The sequence below is a fragment of the Argiope bruennichi genome, chromosome 7 (assembly GCF_947563725.1).
Source record: "Argiope bruennichi chromosome 7, qqArgBrue1.1, whole genome shotgun sequence".
Classification (NCBI taxonomy): domain Eukaryota; kingdom Metazoa; phylum Arthropoda; class Arachnida; order Araneae; family Araneidae; genus Argiope; species Argiope bruennichi.
In genome coordinates, this window is record NC_079157.1 from 122,507,452 (window position 1) to 122,530,909 (window position 23,458).

At 27.7% G+C, this 23,458-nt stretch overlaps 1 protein-coding gene across 2 annotated transcripts in view; it reads right to left on the reverse strand.

The window, feature by feature from the left end:
* LOC129974839 (twitchin-like) overlaps positions 1–23,458 on the reverse strand; it is a 243,952-nt gene that overhangs the window by 147,897 nt on the left and 72,597 nt on the right. For both annotated transcript variants that reach the window (XM_056087604.1, XM_056087605.1), the window contains 21 exons: positions 23,084–23,213; positions 20,782–20,966; positions 20,181–20,196; positions 19,171–19,381; positions 18,011–18,101; positions 15,671–15,882; positions 13,911–14,001; positions 13,001–13,218; positions 12,757–12,847; positions 11,232–11,528; positions 9,009–10,059; positions 8,036–8,084; positions 7,252–7,328; positions 5,673–5,839; positions 5,438–5,505; positions 4,291–4,626; positions 3,221–3,330; positions 3,011–3,129; positions 2,564–2,800; positions 515–554; positions 293–389 (listed from right to left, as the gene is read on the reverse strand). In XM_056087604.1, coding sequence (XP_055943579.1) covers positions 293–389; positions 515–554; positions 2,564–2,800; positions 3,011–3,129; positions 3,221–3,330; positions 4,291–4,626; positions 5,438–5,505; positions 5,673–5,839; positions 7,252–7,328; positions 8,036–8,084; positions 9,009–10,059; positions 11,232–11,528; positions 12,757–12,847; positions 13,001–13,218; positions 13,911–14,001; positions 15,671–15,882; positions 18,011–18,101; positions 19,171–19,381; positions 20,181–20,196; positions 20,782–20,966; positions 23,084–23,213 — 3,893 coding nt within the window. The remainder of the gene's footprint in view (positions 1–292; positions 390–514; positions 555–2,563; positions 2,801–3,010; positions 3,130–3,220; positions 3,331–4,290; positions 4,627–5,437; positions 5,506–5,672; positions 5,840–7,251; positions 7,329–8,035; positions 8,085–9,008; positions 10,060–11,231; positions 11,529–12,756; positions 12,848–13,000; positions 13,219–13,910; positions 14,002–15,670; positions 15,883–18,010; positions 18,102–19,170; positions 19,382–20,180; positions 20,197–20,781; positions 20,967–23,083; positions 23,214–23,458) is intronic.

Below are 23,458 nucleotides of genomic sequence, written 5' to 3' on the forward strand. Positions count from 1 at the left end.
TTTAAATCACAAAATGCTTAAAAGTTCAATGGAAGAATTTTGGAAAATATTTTAGTCATATTGGCAGATGCACTGCTGAATTTTATTAAGAGTACTTTAAAAAAATGGGAGAATGAAATCCATTTATGAGATAAAATTATGGTGTAGAGAAATATTAATAGTATTGATTATTACAAATTATGATTGATGGTGAAATATCAAAAGACAACATTTATTCATAATTTAAATTACAGTTTGATTTATTGCCCTTTCCCAGTATTTTTCATATGACATTGCAATGGGTATTACAAACCTTTAGATCACCAACAGACGGTCTTCTCTCTTGTTCACCAGGCTTCAGATTACCCCAATCAGGATCGCCATCACCTCGACCCCATTTGGCGTATTGCCTGCAAAATAGATAAAATTGTTTTTGGAAACTGCACACACACACAAAAGCAAATCTCTGACATTAACGTTAAAACGCACACATATGACTTTTAAATTGTAAATAAAATTATGCAGCACAGCTTACCTTCTCTTAAGCATTGCTCTGAAATCCATTCCACTTTCATCTGTTGAAAGAAAAAAAAAGTAATATTTTAGAAATTTTAAATAATTTGGCAAATATTATAATTTATCTAACAGCGATTTATAAAAATTGAGTTTCTGTCTCCTAAACGTCCAGATTCGCTAAGTTAACGCTATATTTAACGAAAACGTTTTGATCATGTAATATTTAGTTTCTAATTACATGATCTAAATATGAATATACTTATAGTTTTACATAGCGAACATCAAGAGCAATTGTGAAATGGTTTACAAAAATTAAAAGAGTAAAGAATAATTGTAAAAAAAAAATCTAAAGAATTGCAAATATTAACTCAAATCAGAAGTAATTTAGAACATAAATTGGAGTGAACTTGTTCACCTTTAATTGATTCATTTGTCTGAGGTCTGATGAAATGAATTATAAATATGTGCTTGCATATAATTACATTTGAAATAAGAAAAATAAAAGATATTATAATTACACATACTGAGTATATATATATATATATATATATATATATATATATATATATATATATATATATATTATTTGTTGTAAAGCATGATGCAGTTTGAAGACAATGAAGATACTTTTAATTTCGTGACGTCGTTTTATTTCATTATGAAGAAGCAAGCATATGTACAAGCGACGAGCACACAGAACGACACAGAAAGGAATGAGGGAAGAGCTCTTGGACATTTTATCCCTGGTCTTATATAACCTATGATTTTGATAGGGAAAATACTTCTTTATAGTGCTAATGTATTATAAGATTTCGATAGGGATTTTCATTACAGGCGCGGAGAAGGTAAGGGAAACACAGGGAGATTTTAAAAAAGAATTTGCATGATCAGCGGTATTTTATCTCTTCACGCGCGGTGTGGGAAAGTTAAGATTTTAGCTGATTCAACAATTTAACAAAGCTTCTCTTGAATTAATTAAGTAGAGACTGTGGAATTGGATCACGAAATAAGAGAATATTTTAGAATGAAGTTACTATGGGCTAAATTAAGATGAAGTTACTATGAAAATTAATTAAATTGAAATTAGAGTTAAAATATCATTACATATATATATATATATATATATATATATATATATATATATATATATATATACAGAGAGAGAGAGAGATGACTTTAGAGTAAGTATTATTCAATTCATATGTCAGATTCTGTTAAAAGTTATGCAAAATTAGATTATTATGATATAACATGTAACTGATCTGTTTATATGTTTTTATATATAAATATTTCTCTATGTAAACGTTAGAAGAAATTAGGACGTTAACGGTAAACGTTAGAGGACTGATTTCTATGTTGAATTAAAATTTATATGTGCCGCAAATATATGATAAGTAATTAATTAAAATTTCAAGTTAACAATTTCAAATAATAAGATTATTTAAAAATATATATGTAATTGAAAAGATTTTTCATTTTATTGCGTAAATAAATAATTTAAAAATAAAAGAATAAATAACATGGTCTTTCAATTCATTAAAAATTTCAAATTAACCAGAGCTGCCGAATTTAGTTTAAAAAAACTATAAGAAGTGATCATCATTATTTACACTTTCTAGAACTTTAAAGGCCCCATATAACATTACATAACGCTGAAATTAATTCAGTGCTGATGAATTCTTCATATTATAATTAAAATCACAAAGAAGAGTTCATCATGTAGGATAGAACAAATACGATTAAAAGCATGAAAGTGCAAAAAAATTCACTATCATATGCATCAACAGTGAACAACATGGACTATGAAATGCAATATATCCTAGTGATTTATTACATCAGAAACTATTTAAATAAAACAGCATTCTGAAAATCATGCATTACATCATAAAAAACTCCATTTTCATGGTAAAAAAATAACACGATATTTTCACATGATAATTCGATTTTAAATAATGCTTCACGACAGACTGAAACATCTGCTTCAAAACTTTCTACATCTTTTCGTTTATCCATTCTATATATGTGAGGGTATAAACAAAATCATAAAAAAAGAAAGAACGTTGCAAACCTGAAACGAATAAGCTGATCTCAATGCTGTCTTCTCCCAGCTTGTTAAAGGCAACAATCTTGTAGCGACCTTCATCAACGGTTTTGGCCTTTCTGATGCAGAAATAAAGAGAGTTGGTCTCGCCATCCGTCACTACCTTGTAACGGCCACCTTCGAAGATCTCGGAACCTTCCTTATAGAAGCGGAATTCAGGAGCAGGATTACCTTCCACTTGTACGCAGAGGTACGCCGTAGCGCCTATTGAACAAAACATCGATTTTTTAAAAATATAATCATTCGAAATAGACGGAAGCATTTTCATGCATAAATGCTTTTACAATGGCAATCCACTATAAAATTTAAATAAAATATGCTTCATCCACTAAAATAGTCTATCTTATTAACATTGTTATTCGCTTAGTATATCTTATACATGTTTCATGTCATGAGTTTCATGTTTATACTAACCTTCAACTGCTGTTACGTTTTCTTGGTAGTCAACGATGGTAGGAGGACATTCTTCATCTTCGGGTATTGATTTTAAAGGAGTGGACGGTTTATCGATCCTTTCTTCTATTTCTGAGACACTATAGAAATCGGTGTCAAGATGTAATTTAATTTATGATGTAAAATCAATGATATTATTAAAAAAGTAAACAGATAAGCAGTGACATTTACCTAGCTCGTCTCATGTCTGTGCTGGCTTTTCGTCGAGGTTGTCTCACTTCTAAAACTTCTCCTGGACGCAGCTTCTTGACATTTCCTTTATCATCAGTAAGCAATCCTTTCTGTTAGAAAGAATAAATAATGGATTAATAATAAAAAATGACGGAATAAGAGAAACATAAAATAGTGGTATAACGGAGAATTAAATGAGACTGCATTCTGAAGCTCTTTTTCAGTGATATTTCTAAATCTAAAAATTATTCATATATTTTGATTTGGTACAAATTTGAATTATTTTTGGCTTCAATAGGTTTGCTCAAACGCAATCTTTCTATTTCGATATTTCTTTTTTAGAAAATAATAAGATGAAAATTGGGAAGATACCAATATTTAAAAATCGTATATCTTTTGATTAAAATTAGAAATGTTATAAAATCAAAAGATTGGAACTATTTACTCAACTGATTTACAAAGCGTATAAGTAAAAAAAAAGTTTTATTTTGAGTTGGTGTTCCTCCAAGGAACAAATATTACAAATGGCAGGCAATGAATTTACCCATAAATGGGACTCCTTAAAGCTTATGCATATTTTGCATGTTGTATGCTACTTCGTCATTCCATAATAAACATGAAATATAAAATCTAGAATTTTATGTCTCTCAAAATATATTAATCAATAATTTATATCATTTAACAGAATAAACATGGCTATTTATTTTTTAAAATTTAATGGCGTAACTAATTTTTATAACTAAAATTACTAGATAAACTGCTATTTAAAAGAAATCGCACATAGAGGCTTCAATATTTATTAAAGAAACTAGCATTCTAAGGATATTGTTTATAGATATTTAAAAATAATAACATAATTTCAAAAATAGTATGCAATTTTTTTTCCTCAAAAAGGGAATGAAAAAAATAAGATTTAAAGATTATTTTTATAAAGCGATAGTGGTCCATTTCCATTTCATTTAAGAAAACGTTCAAGAAATGATATTCACGTTTTAATATCTATTCTAAAATTGAAAGAAACATTAATCTAAGAAAAGTTTGAATATATTTCTAAATAATAACTAACTTACTTCGTCAGCGATTAAGGTAATAGAACCTCTTCTCGCAGGTGGTGCTAAAGGCATTAAGCTACTTCCTGAACCTCTTCGACTTCCAGTACCAGGAGGCTCCAAAGAATTTTTGCGAGCCGCTGGTTCTGGTGTGGGTTCTTTGACCACAGTGACCGGGGCCCGTCCACCTTTCTTAGTTGGCTCTTCATCGGCCTGGATTTCGGGGACACTAGGCTTGTCCTTCTCAGGTGTTCCTTCCTCTTCTTCCGCAGCTTTTCCTGGAACCTTTTTCTTTTTCTTGACTACCTTCTTCACTTCTGCTGTTTTTTTCTGTGGCTCTTCTATTTCAAATACAGGCTGAAAAAAAACCAACGTTTTTAATGAAAACTGAATAATTTAGCTCGAACGGGTAACAGTTACAGTTCTGATTAAGCCGAAAGATACTGAATTAAAATACAAATTGAATCTATTTATAAGGAAATGAAAGTGAGTCAGTCTTCTTTATGTGTCATACAAATGAGGCATTAAAGAATAAAGTCTAATTTAACAAATTTTATTTAATCTTGAATTTCATCCCTTACGAATTCCATCCCCTTCTTGAAGTCTTGAATTTCCATTGTTTTAAACCTAATACGGGACTTTAGTGGTTAGATTTAAATTGAATGTAAAATAATGTATATTTTATTATGTATATTAAAAATATAATGTATATATTTGTCTAAAAATATATAAATATATCTTTAATATTTAATTATTAACATCCAAAGATATTAACCAATGGATTACATCATTATTGTTGTTAATTTTTCATAATATAATGAGTATAAATCTTTTGCACTTTAATGTCCTGTCTGACTCGCCATTCTGCAGGATGCGTCTTTTTCCCAATCTTGTAATGTAATGATTATTATGAAGACCATACAATAGCAAAACTTTCGTATTATTTTTAGGAATTTCTAACTATTTTTGAACATCCAAAGCACTAAAAAGTATCATTACACTCATTTATGTCTAATTAAGCATATTATTATTATTTGAAATGCAGAGAGATTAAAATGAAAGCTTAAAGCTTAAGAATAATAATAAATTCATTTATACTATATTGCTTAATTTATCCTTTATATCAAACTGAAACTTTATTCCAAAAGAATTATTATAACTAACTTACCATAGGTTCTAATGGCGTAGCTTTTCGAAGTTCAACATCTTTTATCTCTGGCATTTTCATTCCAGGCTCTGAAATCAGCGCAAAACAAAGAATAAATCAGATTTTCCCCAATTAATACACGTTTATAAAAAAAACACTGCATTTTTGATGAAGCGAAAGAATAGGAATTGCTATAATTAATTATTAAGGAGTGACTTTAGAGAAGATAGGGAAAAGGAAATTTTCTTTAACGTACCTTTAACGAAGAGAGTAGCTGAGCATTCGTCTTTACCGAACTGGTTAGTTACTTCACAAGTATATACTCCATTGAAATCGAGAGTTGCTCTTTGAATAAATAAAGAAGCGGTTTTGCCCTCGTAAGTCTGTTTGTAATGCCTAGGCTCATCTATTTTTATTCGATTTCTGTAAAATAATAAATAGAAAAGAATATATTTTAAAAGAGTTAATTACAAGGCATATGAAGAATTCAAGAAATATCTAAATGAAAGTAATTTTTCTTCCAAATAATGCAATCTAGTCTCTTAATTTAGTAGTACTAAAAATTTTTAAATCTTGTGCCAGAAAAATTTAACGAAAAATAATATGCATAATCATAAAACCATTTTCTGGTTAAAAATGAATACGACCTAAATGGGAGGCTTATAATCAAAGAATAGATCATCTAAATTTTATATCATTCAGTTATATTTATAAATTAAACTTTCACATTATAAAGAAATGTAATATAGTATATTGTGGTAAGAAGGGGGAAATAGTTGATAAGAAATATTGAAATTTATTATTAATAAAAATTAATTCGGCTAATGATCCATTCTCTTTGTATCTGATATCGGCAAGTTGGGCTTTATCTTCGTTAATTTCAAGTGTAAGGCAAGCTCAAATTGCAACCATGCTCTATATTTATTTCTAACAAATAATATAATTAAAAATCCAATTTCGCAAAGATACGGAAAAACATTATAACTTTGTCAATTTTTGCATGATAAAAATTGACCGAATTATAATATTGATAAAAATTGACAGAGTTATAAAAATTGACAAAATTATCCACCATATAATTTAAGTCGTTTGTGTAAAAGCTATATAATAAAAACAATATAATGTGCTATTACTGGCATATCTACCATAGTTTGAGAAATCTTGCTCTATTTATTTAAAAATATTTTTTGGTTTTCATAAATATTTATAGTTTTGTTTTCTCAGTTCTTATGGAGTAGTTTTAAAAGGAGTATCCAATTAATTGTTAAGCCTAATCGTAAAGTAATTTTTTGGGCATCTATCCTTTAACATTTAAGCACGGGTAGGATTAGAAGTAATATCAAATTAAATTATTATCTCATGAGTATCATTTCTCAAAGTTCGTTGAATAAATTTTTGGAAAACAGATAAGATTTTGTCTTTTTTCACTTACATTTTTGTAGGATAATATAAGTCGACAAAATGCTGCTTCAAATATTTAATATATGACTAAAATTTCTAAATAGAAGTTAAAGTTCAGATGCTTATATAGCTTCAAAGAAGTTAAAAATTTGTTATTCTCTAAAAACGTATGCTCAGAAAAATAATTGCTATTAAAAATTATTTGTAGTATTCAAACAAATGTAGCATAGAAATAATAAAATAAATAAAATAAAATCTAAATTAAATTTCCAGCTTATGAAAGAAAACTAGGAAATAATTTGGAGAAAGAAAATATCTTGTCAACAAACATTATTTAATTATCAATACTAAATATTAAGCAGTTTTAAGCTAACTTAAATTTGTTTTGTTTGAAACAAAAAAATTATTAAATATTTTATTAACATGTCACTTACTTGTACCACGTGATAGTTGCTCTTTCTTTTGATTCAACTTCGCATATGAATTCGACGGTCTTTCCAATGTCAACAGTCTGTAGGAAAGTAGAAGTGTTAATAATTTAGGTCAGTCAAATGAAAAAATTTCTTCCAATAGTAAAAAATACTAATTTACTCGTAATTCTGTGTTCTTTTAGTTTCTAAATTACTTAAATACTAGTATTTAAACTTCTGTTTCACTTCTTCCATTTTATATTTCTGATTGGTCAAGGTGAAAGTAGAGATAATTGATTTACAAGACTTTTCAATGCTCTGACATACAAGATTGGCAATGGAGAAAAATGTCGATTTTTATTATTAATACGTTATATTAAAATTTAATGTAACTAGGATGCAGTTGTAAATTTAGTTATTTCTCTGTCTCTCTGTCTTTTTTTTAATTCATAATTCTCTATTTAATCGTTATCAGAAGTGAAATATTATTCTTTCTGTGTTCTTTTAGTTTAGTTAGTTTTTATATTTGAGGAAACCCATGGTTATCTCTCCTTGGCCTTAATGTCTAAGAGGTTAATTTTAATTATTTGAATTTAAAGCGGCAATGTGCATTTGGTAAAGAAACTGTATGATGAAATTAATTTTAAATTATTCATTATTGATGACATTATTAATCTAAAAATGAAAATTTGTCAGACTAAAGTAGCGAAAAAGTATAATAGTAAATACTAGTATTGAAATGGATCGGCCAAAATAGAACACCAAAAATAATTAAAAGTTTATATTCTTTTACGAATTTTATACTTACCACATTTTCTAATGGTTTTGTGATTTTCGGAGGATTTCCAGTGCGTTTCCTAAAAAGGGAAAAATTAGTTAATTAGGATTGTTAATCAACTTAGTTAAGTATGTTAGCTGTAAATATAAAAGCAATGAGGAATCTCAATGGATAAAAAAAGTTGTGAAAAAAATAATTCGGCCATAAATAATTAATTGCTACATTGAACCTTTTTAAGAATATCAATTGTAATTAAATCGAAAGCTTCATGTTTCTTCAATATTTTAATCCATCACAAATAATTAATTCATAAAATACTACACACAAACATCTTATGCATACATTTCTAAAAAGTGCAAAAATATTTAAATAAGGAAATTAGGAATTGGTTTCTTATACAGAGCCTCTTATAACAAAGGAAAAAAACTAATTCCTTAGTAGGAAAAAAATATATCAACTATATTTTTATTAAGAATCATCAGAAATAAAAAAAATTCCTCAAGAGTCAATAAATATACTGTAACGTCTCAAAAATGAGAGATTTACTTTGTTTTATTACCAATAGAGCAAATAGTTCATTTTTGAACATATATTTGTACATAGTTTGAAATAGTTCACCATGTATAAAATTTAAATCCGTTAAATAACATTTTTAAGCTATTATGGAATCTATGCAGATTATTAAATCAGCTCTCTTATAAAGTTTGAGGTGTTCCCCTTAAGAAGAATCAATTAAAATTCTAAAATTAAAGAATTGAGTTTGTTCTCCTGAATGTCAAACATATGAATGAAACTTTAATAGTACAATTCGAAACATTGGGACATATATGAAGATATTGTGACAAAAATATTCCATGCCATATTGAGGATACAAATTTAGATCGATGCTCTTTAGGCACAGCACAAAAATTCTGGTCAAATAGTCACATGCCTCAGAGCAAGTAATATGAATTCAAAAATGTAGAAAGAAATTTTTCTATGAACAACACAAACTTGAACTTACTTTAATACAATTTTTCCTAATTCATCTTTTGGAGGTTCTGCCTCTGGTGGTGGTTTCCTAAAAGTTCTTTTAGCAGGTGCCTTCTTCTCTTCTTCCTTAGGAGCTTCTTTTTTGTCTAGGGCACTTTTAGGAGCCTCTTTTGGTTCTGGTTCTTTTTTAGCAAGAAAACCTTTCTTTTCAGGCTCTTTTTTATCTTCCGGAACTTTAGGTTCAACTTTTGAAAGGCCCAATTTAGTGTCCTTCTTTTCAACACCAACCTTTTCTGTGGTTTTTGTTTCAACCTCTTTCTTTTGCGTTTCAAGTTTGGATGCTGCCACATCTTTCTTAGCAATTTCTTCTTTCTTCTCGGTAACTTTCTGAGTCACTTCTTTCTTTTCATCTAATTTTTTAAGACCAACAGTTTCCTTCTTTTCATCCTTAGTTTCCACTTTCTTCAGTCCCACTGCTTCCTTCTTTTCATCCTTAGTTTCCACTTTTTTCAGTCCCACTGTTTCTTTCTTTTCATCCTTAGTTTCTACTTTCTTCAGTCCCACTGTTTCCTTCTTTTCATCCTTAGTTTCTACTTTCTTCAGTCCCACTGTTTCCTTCTGTTCTTCTTTCTTGTCTAAAGTCTTTTTAGCAAGTGTTTGTTCTTCTTTCTTTTCAATGGTTTTCTTTGCCAGAGTTTGCTCTTCTTTTTTCTCCAGAGTTTTCTTTGCTAAAGTTTGTTCTTCTTTCTTCTCTAATGTTTTCTTAGCTAATGATGATTCTTCTTTTTTGTCCACTAATTTTTTTGCTTCCTCTTCTTTCTTTTCCAAAGTTTTTCTTGTTGTTTCTTTTTGCTCTTCTTTCTTTTCTACTGTTTTCTTCATTGTTTCTTCTTTTTTCTCCAGAGTTTTCTTTTCTTCCTTTTTCTCTAGTGTTTTCTTTTCTTCCTTCTTCTCCAAAGTTTTCTTTTCCAATGTTTTCTTTTCGTCTTTTTTCTCAACTTTCTTTTCTAACTTTTTGACATCCTTTTTCTGTTCTACTTCTTCTTCTGATTCCTCCTCTTCTTCAGATTCTTCTTTAGAGTCTATAAATAAACGTAATAGGACCAATTTTTAAATAGCGTAAAACAAAATTATTGTAACAACAATAAGTTACACAAAATAATATGCTTCAAACCGAGCAAAATAATCTGAAACTCGAAGCAATTTCATTCGTTTCTTTTTATGCATTATTTGCATTCCAAAGAAAAATGTTATCCTTGTTTTCCAGTTAAAATTACAAATATTCATTTCTGATAAATTATCTTTGTGAAATATATTAGAATTTAATTTGTTAATTTTAAAAGGAGTCATACTTTGATAACACACTAAAGTTCTTTAATATTCAAAGCAAATTTTTCTGAAGCACAGTAATAATTTTATCTTAATATCACTTTCAAACTAGCTAAACGGTTTTATATAAATATTTTGAATAAGAAAGTAAGGATTTTATTCAAAACGTTTTGTAAAATACAAGTCAAACTCACAAAGAAAATCCAGACAGAAATAACATTTAAAATTTTTTCTCCCTGAATTTTTTGTGCATAAATTACAATTGTACATAAGTATTCATAGAAAGCCTGTTAATGAAAACTAAACTGGATTTCACTGTTTCGAAATAATAAAAATTAGTTTTGTTAGTAAAACACAAAGATCATCCAACAATCTATTGAGTGATTTGTACACAAAATTCCCTTTTCAATTTGAGAATTTCCAACTGAGATTTAGACCTCTGCAAATTTGGAGCAGATTCTCAGAAATTGAATTGGATGATTGTCAATTCAGAACTATCAAGACAAAGACATTCCCTGCTAGCAGGTCTAAAGAAAATTGATTTCTTAGAGACAAATGCTTTCTTTTTTAATTTGAAAGAGATAATACCGTATCAGGTATCATCCTTTTCATTTCAACACGAAAGGAAAATTATGAGGTCTGTCTTAAATAACGTAATAAATAAATATTTCTGTTATATTTTAAATAAACTTGTTAATTTGACAATACTAAAACCAATTAATTTTTCATTCATTTGAAAACGTTGCCCTGAATATTCTTTAGCTGCAGTACTAGATCTTTAAGTGACTTTATGAGCAAACAGAATGAACAAAACGTAGTATGATAAATTATGAAAACATTCTTCTCATTGATTGAAGCTCAGTAAACAGTTATAGAACATTTTGAATCTTAATTTAAAGTAAAAGTTGCGAACAGAATTTCTCACCTTCCAGTGTCACCTTGATCGGCTCGGATGCTATGATACCTTTCTCGTTCTTGGCCTGCAATTTATAAAGACCTTTATCTGTAATAGCTGGTTTCTCAATTTCCAACATGACTGCATATTCTCCTTTGTCTACTTTCCTAATCTGAACTTTGTGTTTGGCATCCTGGCGAACCATTGTGTTCTCTTTGTACCATACACATTCTGGCTGGGCGTTCGATCGAACATGGCATTCAATGACAACCTTCTCTTCTCTTTCTCTACGGATTACTTTGGGCTTCTCCCGAATAACAGGAGCCACTTTAAAAAAAGAATCGACGTTAGTCAGATGAATCAAACAGCTTTATTTTCTTTATATTTCTTATTTACAATATAAATTTAATATAATATATTCCCACTTTAATTTAGTAATGAACAGCTTTAATGAACCATAGCGAAAATAAATGATGTCCGGAGCATAATATGATTTTCTCGCCAATAGCTATCATAGTTAGTTTAGTAAGGTTAACTAACTTCCAGGATGATGATCTTTTTTCGCTGTCTTATCATATTTAAATTTTGAAAACAGGGATAATCACATCAATATTTAATCTCCATGACTCCCCCTTAAAACTGATATATGTATACCAAAATTGTCCTTTTACTCACTACGCAACTGAATAGCTTTAAGAAACAAAAGAATATCTGAAAAAAATTGATATTTAAAATTCATTTATATTTAATTGTAATATAGATTTCTAAAGTCAGTAATTAGTAATTGTTTTAAAATATAAAATTACCAAAGAGAGAAAGTTTACCAAAAATTGAAAATAATTCTCAATAAATATGTATTTTAAATTCCTGATTGAATAATATGATTTATAAGGTTAATAGAAAAAAATACATAAACTTCTGCGAATGATGTATAGCTTTATTTACTTTATATAAATAATAAAAAGAAAAGGAATAAATAAATAATAGTTATTAAAAATTTCAAACTCGTCATTTTGGAAGGCATGTAAAAGTTGATTTCAAGAATGAATAAGAACAATAATTCCGTAATTTTCAATAAAATTTACATTTGATTAATATATTGCAGATCTTAAGATCTAGAAGATATTTTTAGATTACCTTATTGTTAGAAACAAGAAATGTTTCATAGTAATTGCTGATTATGAATTTTTTATGAGTTCACAAATGCGATGTCTATTTTTCGATCCTGAGTTTGTAGAAGAAAATATTTCCGAATCATTAATATAAAGTCAAGAGATACCCACCAAAATAAACAAAACTATAATAACTGAAAAATTTAATTTAAATAGATAAAAAATAAAAAATCTAAAATTAAGTTCATATCAAATGATACTACACTGCGATAAAATAATTTAATCCAAAATTTAACTTTCTTTTCAGTAATTTTCATGTTAAAAGCACTTTCCCTTGCATTATTATTAATATAAGCTTATTAATATAATTTAATTAATGTATTAAATTCTAAGTAATTGATAATATTAATCAAATTAATTAGTATTTATATTATAATCCTTACATTCAATGTTCAGTGTAAGGTTAGCGTTGCTTTCGCCAGCAACATTTTTGACATTGCACTTGTACAATCCTGCGTCAGTCAGCTCTGGACTCTGAAAAAAAAATTTCAAAATGACAGATATGGATTTAGGAACGAATGCTCTTCATGCATAATTCATTTACAATAATTCATTGATGCACGAAAAAATTTTAAAATCTGAATTCATTCAATTTATAAAAATATATTAGAAAACAATTATATTTACTTTGAGTTCCAGTCTGATTGTGTAAACATCTTTTTCTTGTTTAACAGTCTGTACAATTCTGTTTGTCTCTTTTATGACAACATTATCTAGAAACCACGTGATCGTCGGTTTGGGATTAGCTTTGACTTTGCATTCCATGATAATCCTTTTGCCATCATCTTCAGAAATAATCTTTGGTTTCTCAACAAAAGTTGGGGCGTCACCTTCGATGCGATCACCTAAACAGAATCAAAATAATTCAAAATATTGAAAAATCAGAATAAATAGAGTTATATCAAAAGAAGAAATACAAAATTTTCAAAATCTTTGGCTATGTAACATTTTATATATTAATACCTGAGACTAGTCTACTTAAGTATTATACTATATATTAACAAACGAAGTTGTTTATTTTTATTTTCAAGCAGAATCTTTTCTTTAAATTCTTGATAGTAGTATCTTTAAGATAAAATTGTCAAGATAAATAAATAACAATGAAAAAGGAAAGCTTCTTGTCTTGATTCATTTTTATAATTATTTGATAGACGTTCAGCTTGCATTTTTTCAATTGCCCCCCGTGAAATGAGCTCTTAAAGAATTCCTTTGTATGTAGCTTCACATAGCTTATTATTTGAGCGTTTCAAAAAATACTATGCAAAAGATAAAAAGCAAGTAATATGTAAATCTTCTTTTTTTCTAACTTTATTTATTTATTGCTATTCAGTATCCCATTATTATCTTTATAAATAAATTTGTAACATTATAAATGAATTTATATGCCATTTTCACCAATTATTTAAAAGTGTAAGATAATAAGATTTTATTTACAAGTATGTTTAGTGTGACGTCTAAAAAATGAAAAAAATTCATATTAATTAAATTTAAAATTATCTAAATCTTTCTTGCAACAATATTTAAAGTAAAAACTTGCCTTCAATATTCAGATTAAGATTGGCATTGATTTCTCCTTCATCATTTTGTATATTGCATTTATAAATTCCACCATCTTTAGATGAAGGATCCTGTAAAAGAAATATTATTATTATAACACATTTTTAATTTTTAAAGCCATCAGAAATTTGTTTAAACTTTCAAAAAGTTAGATATAAATATAGAAATCAAATTGAACCTTATTTCAATTCAGTAAACCCGAAAGATTCATAAATGGATAATTAATATCCATTTAGGAAAAAATTAGAAATAAGCAAATTGGATTAATGGCAAGAAATTATTCAGTTTAATTTTTTAACATAATTCTAAAAGATTATTAAGAAATCTAATTTTTTGTCTTATAAAATTTAATTATTAGTAATATATTGTAATTTTATATTATAAATTTTTAAACATGCAAGAATGAAAAATGCGCTATCAGCTCTTATTTTCTCAGCTCTCTATTTACTCTTATGCATGTGAATGCTTTTAAAAATTATCTATAAGAAAAGTTTAATTTTATTTTAAATCATAAAAGCACACAAGAACCTTAAGTTTAGTGTGGTAATATTATAGAACCGAAGCACTATTTGGTCTTAAGTCCTACTAAGACAGAATGAAATCTAGAGCTTCATGCTTAGGGAAAGAAAAAGCAAAAAGAAACTGCTGCTCTCAACTAATCGCCTCTATTGCACAATAGTAATCACACACATTTATATGTGAAAAAATATACATATTTGCATAGTTATATGAAATTTTACATGTAATATCTTTAGAAGAAACTAACTTGCCACTTCACTTTGCCAGTATCGAGTATTAACCTTCTGGCTGCGCAATTCTTTGAAATCACTATTTAAATGCGATGTTTGCAAATAAGTTCACATATTTTTCAAAGAAAGGGAACTGATACTATATGTTACACGATAATAATATAATAATAAATCTGTGATCGTAAAAATAAACAGTGTTAAACTGTGGAAAACGCAGGATGCAACAGAAAATGGATTGATTGCCAACCCGCGGAAATCGCGGAATACGCAGCTGGAAGATTAACATAAAAGTTTTTTCAAAAATAAAAAAATAGTTATCCATCTCGGTTTTATTATCCCACATACAATTGTGTTATCAAATAAATTATAATTTAATGAAATAATATTAAGAAAAAAATTAACATAACATAAGAAATACATGTAATTCAATTACGAATTTTAAATGAATCATTGCAATTTCTGAATCAACTGTATTAGTATATTCTGCGCATTTATTTTTCATCAAAATACATTAATGAAAATAAAACATTTCAAATAATTGATTGATTTTTCCTGTTGGAAAAAGGGGAATATTTAAACGTATTTGTGTAAATCTTAATTATCCAAGTATCTATCATCAAGTTATTGTTAACCAATTCGCAATAGAGACAATTATCTCTTTACTATTACAGGAAGATGATGCTTTGAAACTCAAGAAGTTATTTAGAGATTTTAAAAAAAATATAAGCACTGCGTTGTTCTTAAGCACTTTAATTTTGATGTGCAGAAATTTGAGGCATTTTCATAGAGAAAAAAAAGAATTCAGACAGATTTATTTTAATCATTTCAGATGAACAATTTTGGAAAAACTTGTCAATAGAAAAAGTCATGATTTAATATTTAGATGTTATTAATCGAGTTTTCGATTATCCGAGTGATTAAGCTTCCAATCAGCTTGTATAATCACAATTCTATTATATATAAATGATAGATATGGAATGCATCTTATTACCCTTATTTCAAGAGCAACTTTATATTCATTGCCTCTAAGCTCTACCACAGAGCTCTTGAAGCGGTTAGTCTCTTGAACAGCCTTAGATCCTTGATACCATGTAACTCTGAGGGCAGATTTGGATTTAACATGGCATTCCATCAAAATAAGCTTTCCATTTTCTTTTGGAATGATCTTTGGTTTTTGTGTAAAAGTTGGACCCTCTTCGGCTCCTGAAAAAAAAATGCAGCTTCATGAGTATTGAGCAAATGCTTTATTTCAATAATTAAATTAGCTTTTTCAAGCAAAATTTTAAAATATAAAATATATATATCATTGTTTAATATGATAACTGAAATCATTTAAAGTTTCTTTTTAACTTGAGAAATTATATGATAAATTAGTAGAATTCAGTAGAATCCTATTCTTTGAAACGATGTTTTATGTTATATGTTTATTTGTTTGTATTTTTTGTCACAAGAGCATCTTTGGCCAAACTGTGCCGTTCATATGGTAAAACAGAGATTAAATTTTCTTTAAAATGCGAGTATATGTATGGTTACATGAAAAGAAACAAAAAAATAGTTAAAATACTTTAGAAACAGTAAGTAGCAAATGGTTATACATTTAAAATGAAGAACAAACTAAAAGATTTAAACAGTTGAAAATATTAAATGCGTGACAAAAATTAAAAAATGTTTGAATGGTGTTTCCCTTCCAATAATTCAATGAGAGTTAAAAGTGATGAATGAAATAACTGGTTATGGTGAACATTTTAAAAATTGGGCATTCGATTAAAATGTGGTGGACTGTAAAATCTGTGCGAAATGTGGAGCACACAAATGCTCTGTTACCGAAAAATAGATGCTTGTGTGTGAACCGTGTATGTCCTATACGAAGACGAGTTGTTTTATGCTATATCCGTTCTGTATTAATACTCAGTGGATATTTGATTCCCTATTTGTTGGATGTCAAGATCAAATAGATAAATAGTATCGGAACTACTGATCAGTTGTGTGGTGTTTGTTCACTGTTCACGTTGCGTTCTAGACTGATTAGACCGTTGTTGTAAAGATTTTTATAACGTTTCATTAAATTTCATTTACATATTCCTATTTCAATCGATCACGGTTTCATTTGCATTTTTCTATATGTCACCTTTAGATGATGAGTAGTGAGAAAGAGATGATGTTTCAAATGAGAGCTTAAAGAGCAGAAAAATAAGATTTGTGATGTCAAATAGATTCATGTAGATGAGCTAAATTTTATTGAAATGATCTTGAAATACACTGAAGAGAAAGCAAAAGTCTGTAAAACAAACATATAGATTTTAGAAAGATGGCATGATATGGCAACTAAAACGCATTAAGCTGTTGAAAAGCAATTTAGTGCCTTAAACAATTTGAACTAAACCGTGACTGTTTTATCTTTATAAAAACTTTTTAATATTGTTTATTATATTAATTTCCTTTATGAAAGCTATTATTGATTAATTTATTTGTTATTAATTGTATTTGTAGAATCTTACAATATAGAGCATCATGAAAAGTTATGAAATTCCTACTTATTGGAGATAACTGAGATTTTACATTGGTTATTAATGGTTTGATATAATAGAATTATTAGGAATAAACATAAAAAATTTATAAGGGTTTTTTTCTCAACAACGTATAACAAAGAAGAAGAACAGACATCCTTAAAAATATCGGTTCAAGTTTCTCAAAATATTTCAAAATTTTATTTTACCTCTTTACGAAAATTTCTATTCGTTATCAAAAAACAGATTTGCTTAAAAATATTTCAGAAATGAATTAATTTTTAAAAGACTTTTTTTGCCACAAACAAAATAAATTATTTCTAAAATATTCAAACTCTGCTGAGAAATAAAGCAATTCAAAAATATCAGAAAATATATTTGCTTGTGTTGATAAAAAAACAAATACAAATAACTCTTGCATCAGGAATTCATATCATATTTATTTAACAGTTTAATACTGAATGTTAATAACTTGACTGAATAATAATTACTTGAACAAATGTAAATTATTTCTTTTAGATCCTATTGTTTAAAGTTATAAACGGAATACTATTTCATTTGATTAATGATGAAATGGTCACTGTTTAGCGTTCACAAGATTATCTTGTATATTAAGTAACTTCTCGGTAGAGTTAATAAGTCCATTGATGTGATACAGAAGTTTAGAAAAAGAAATGCCAACTCAGGTAAAATCCTGATCATCTGATCACTGTCCAAAATTAACTTCAGATGCAGGCTGTTAATTTGAATAAACTGAACTAAAGTAGAGTTAAGAGCATGTAGATTGCGCAATGAATCGAATGTTTAATATTAGTTGTAATTACCTTGTAAATTAAGAGCAATATTTGCATTGCTCTCTCCTAGCTCATTAACAGCATTACATCTGTAAGTGCCACCATCTTCTGGTGAAGGATCCTGTTGAAGAAAACAATCATGACATTAAGAAAAAGATATATCCATTTAATATGCTACAAACACTGGGTAGTGTAAAAATTTTATACAAATATCATACTTTGAGAATATGTTCTTTGAAAATAAATAATTTCTTTTTTCATTTTTGAAAACGCGTTTCGTTCTTAAAGGGTAGGTAAACTTAGATATTTGTAAAAAAGTGCCAAAAATATAAAATTTCCCAAACATATGCTAATATGCGACTTAAATTCCACAAGAATGAAAAACAGACAGTATGGCGGTTGCTTCTCCACATTCTGGCAAGTACAGAAAAGGTGTAGAGTCAGCTACCTCTTAAGAATGACGAAATGTGCCTCCTAAGGAACGAGTTATGCCGTGATCGGTGAGGGTCCTTAGGACTCAACCTTAAAGTATTTTTTTTTTTTTTACAAATTAAAAAAAAATATTAGAAAGCAAGTTTACTAAATACCTTGAAAATATTCAGCATCATAGTTCATATTAGCAATGATAAATCTAACTCTATAATCAAGCATGTAAAATTTAAGAAACAAACTGGGTTAAATGAATAAGCTTTGAGTTAATACAAAAACGTTTCATTCATAAGAATGCTGATTTATTTCCTAAATAACCGTACAAAATCGAAGCACAATGCTGAAATATTCTTTATTCTCTGATATTTAGTATCTCTTCTCTATTAACTTTCTATTTATTTTCGAACAGCATTAACTCACACCTGATCCTCGTAAGAGTTTTGGAAATGGATCAATGTTGAATGTCAGCATATTAGAGAAAGTCCCTAATTAATAAGCATAACAAATAGTCTTATCTTGCCATTGATTAAAAACTAAATACTTCCATACACACATCAAGATAGGAAATGTTAATTAATAAATTAATAAATTTTTAATTAATAAATTTTAATAATTAACTTTTAAATTAATAAATTTTTATTGCATTCGCATGTTCATTTTAGAAAATAATAGTAACTGATTATAGTAAACATGCCATTTTCTTCAAATTTATATTTGAAATTGAATTAAAAATAGTAAGGACAAATAAGAAGATGGCTTACAAGTATTTCTAGCGTTAATACATATGTGTCCTTCGAAGTCTCCTTTTTAATCATTTTGTGCCTTGGTCCCTCCTTGACTTCTTTGGTTCCCAGGAACCATATAATTTTGGGAAATGGGTGGGCTTCCAGGACGACCTCTAGACATAAAGAGTCTCCTTCCTGTTTAATGGCAGGTTTCTTGGGAAACCTAGGGGCTTTGCCTCCAGGTATCCTAAAAGGTAAGAATAATTATTGAAAAATGTGTATTGACTTATACTATACTATAACATTCAAAATTTTCTTGAACTTATTTTACAGCGGAAGAATAAATGCAGTGCAGTTAAAAGGCTCTTTATCTAATGTTTGCTTAGGAATGTTCAGCTTGTACAACAATATGTTTATGCGTTTATTTGGACAAAAATGAAAGGTGTAGATTGCTAATCTCCTTTTATTACATCTTCGAACGCTTTTGACATTGCTCTTTTTCAGAATCATGTTTCGAAAAGAAACTTGATTCCAGATGTGACTTGAAAGCACTCACCTTATCGTGATCTAGCACAAGCAGCTAGCCTTTCCTCGCGAAGGGAAGTTTTGAATGCGAGCAATTACGGGTTGCATGCAAGCTCTTTACATATTTGAAACGGATGAATCTGGCTAATCGTAGCCGGAGAACCGATCATATGATATTCTTAATTTTTTTTAGAGTGGAAACTGTATAATTATTTTATATTTGGAAAACATTAAAAAATCTCAGTTCCGAGACTTTTTTTTTTAATACAATAAGAGACTGAAAAAGAGAATAGGTTTCTGCATGCATTTAAATAGAGCATGTATATCACTTCCTTCGTGCTAAATCAATTTCATAAATGATACATAATTGATAAGTATTAAAAATGAATATTTTATTTTCAGAAATAATTGTTTTATATTGCTTATGAATATTCATTTCTTTAATTATAAAACCCTCAGATATTTAAATAAAACACTTTAGGAATTATTGTAATGAAATAAGTAAAATAAATGATACTCACTTTTTACTTGCATCGCCTGCAAAAGACAAAAATAAATATTAAAATTAATTATTCATACAAGATATAATAAAACATTAAAAAAATATTTGTTTATACTTTTGATTAAATAAAAAATTAAAACAAATATTAGAAATGAATTTGTTCATCGAAAGTAAATGTTTCAATGTTTTCCTCAAAAGACTGAAAGATCATTTATTAATTTGCTATTTTATTTATTATTATTGTTTCTCTATATTCGAAAGAAATATCAACCAAATTTTAGTTTAAATTAAATAAAATGCTAAAAATTTAACTGAAGTAAATGAAGAAAAATGCGCACTAAATATTTTTATGACAAAGCATTGTGTATTAAGTCTTAAACAAATAAACTCTTATTCATTTAAATTGATAGGACTTTACTTTTTAAGTTTATTGGGATATCATTTTATGTATTTATTTAATCGTCATTTCTTCTATAAAACAATTTTGAAAGAAACTATATTCATTGATATTACTCAAACTATTTATCATTATTCAACTTTTATGATTTACGAATCTAGTTCTAAATAAAAAAATTAATGATATAAAATTTTAAAAAGTATTGTTGAGCTTATTGAAATACCTTCGAAATTCAAATTAATGGTTGCGGATCCTTCTCCAACCGAATTCTTCGCAACTACTTTATATTCCCCTCCATCTTCGGATCCCACTGAAGCTATTTCCACTGATGCGATGTACCCTGTGGCTACTTGCTTCAGTATATATTTATAACGCCCCCCATCATTAATCGCCTTGCCGTTGTGGAACCTGTGGAAATAAACGAAAACAGATTTTAAAAGATGTGTTGAACGATATCCTAATAAAAATGTAATTTTTTATTAGGATTCTTTATTAGGGATTCTAATCTTTTATTAGGAATTATTTGTTTACTTTTAAATCTTTAATTTCAAATACACTACCAGGTGGAGATACAAATATAGAACAAAAATTTAATTATATCAGTGGACCGATCAATCAATTGTCGATTAAGAAAAAAAATTGGGAAATATTATATTGTCTTTCAGATAGCACAAGTAAACAAAATTTCAAATTCTAACACATCAATAAATGGGCGAAGATCCAGTTACAAGATTTCATTTCCGTAAAGATTCCGTGTTTACGAAAAGGAAGCATGCCATATTATATAATATTGAATAGAAAGTAATAATGTCTTTTTTTCTGTATCTTGTAAGTTAAGTCTTTAGAAATATTATGGTTTGTTATTGCATTGTTATTTAATGTAACAATTATCTTATAATTGGGAAAAAATATTGCAACTTGTGTTCAGTTCCTGGTAAAGAAAAAAAGAAATGAAGTGGTTATTTTTAAAATAGCCAGCTGAAAATAGATTTATTATTAATTCGTGACTTATATTTCTCTTATAAAAGTTTTAAAAACCACTACAGATCGACGATGAAAATATTTAATCTTTAAAATTTGTTCTAACTATAAAAAGATAATTCTTTAAGGAAACTGTTTATTGCAAAGTTAATTTGCTTCGTTTCAAAAAATTCACTTTCTCTTATATACCATCTATAAATGGGGAGAGTATAATTATCAAGAGTCAATCAAAATTTAGAAACATTTTGAGTTTAGTAAAGTAAATTTTACTTAATTATATGTATACACAAATCAGATAGCTTCATTATATTATTTCATATAATATTTGTTATGCAATAATTTAAAACAAATCAACTTTCATTTTTTTTTTGGCAGCGTTTTGAAAATAGCCTTATGTTAACATTTCCATTCTGAAACTATTAGCAACTACTTAAATGCATTCAAGTATCATTACTAATTTCTTATAAAAAAAGTTCAATGTGATAATAATTTTCACAGATTTTGTCAATATTGATGTCAGTTACGGCATTTATAAATTAACGGAATAAGTTTTCTGAACTGCAGATATAAAAAGACCAGGTATTTCAGGTCCATCAAAGTTCTCAGGTTTTCTTCTTATTTTAGATTTTTTTTGATATTTTTAAACAAAACTAATGAAGAAAATTATTTTGAGTCAAAAGAATTTATGAAATTTTTTTAAGATGAGTCCTTAAACGAAATTCTTTAAGTTATTCCTAACAAAAAAAAATCGCCATGATCATTTTTTTTACAAATTAGATATGAAAAAAAAAATATTCCTGACAAAAATACCAGCACAAGAAGAAAAATTTTACTTATTTCTAATCTACAAGCACTAAAACAATATCTTAGTTAATTAATTGGCTAAATACCGTTTTGGTGTAAAGCGAGGCGTAAATATTTAGAGATGGATTTCGTAAATTTGAATAAGCTCTCACTCCATCTCGAAGCATTAGTAGCACACCAGTAAAAGTGCAAACAATATTTTCATTTCTCAATTATAAAGGGACATTCTGAAGATAAATTTAATTCAGCTTCATTGCTTAGACAATCGATATGGTGTCAGTTAAAATGCTTATATATGTCTTCAACTTTCATTTTAAAAAGAATAAAGTGCAGTTGCGGTAAAACAAATAGCATCAGATCATAGAACATAACCTTTCATATAATAAAAATAATTTAATTTCGGCAATTGATATTTTATATGCAAAATACATTGTTCAACCAGACAATTTTTTTAAAATTCTTTTATTAATAAAAAAGGACATTTTCAATTTATTTAAATTTCTGATGCGAGTGAAAATATATTAATGAAATAGGCGATAAAACTGTTTTAAGCTCTAATAGTATATTCAAAATATTGTCCATTAAAGAAATCATCGATTATACAGAAACACTTAAAATGCTTATTTAAGACGTTTTATTCTACGATGTTATGATTGCAGTAATAACATAATAGCTTGATACAGTTTTGTTAGTGAAAACACTACAATAATTAAGTCTCAAAATTAATGTCAAAATCTTACCATTGTAATGTGGGTTTGGGGTCTGCAGTAAGATTGCATTCAAAAATAATACTTTTGAAATCTGGGCTTTGTTTTATGACAGGCTTTCCTGTGAAAGCTGGTTTGCCTTCTTCTTCCTCCTCTTCTTCGGCTGAAATTAGTAACAAAATTAATCAATAATGCAACCGCGTAGTCAGAAGTATACGTATGTTACTCAGGTTTTAAAGAAAACTGATACAGACTGCTTTGTTGTTTGAATGAATCATCAACAACACGTTCATAGTTCATATATGGATTATGATTACTGATATTTTTTTTTAATTTAAGGTATTTGATTACGTTCGGGTTAAATCATTTGAAAAATGTTATAAAGTAATTATATTTTTGTATAAAAAA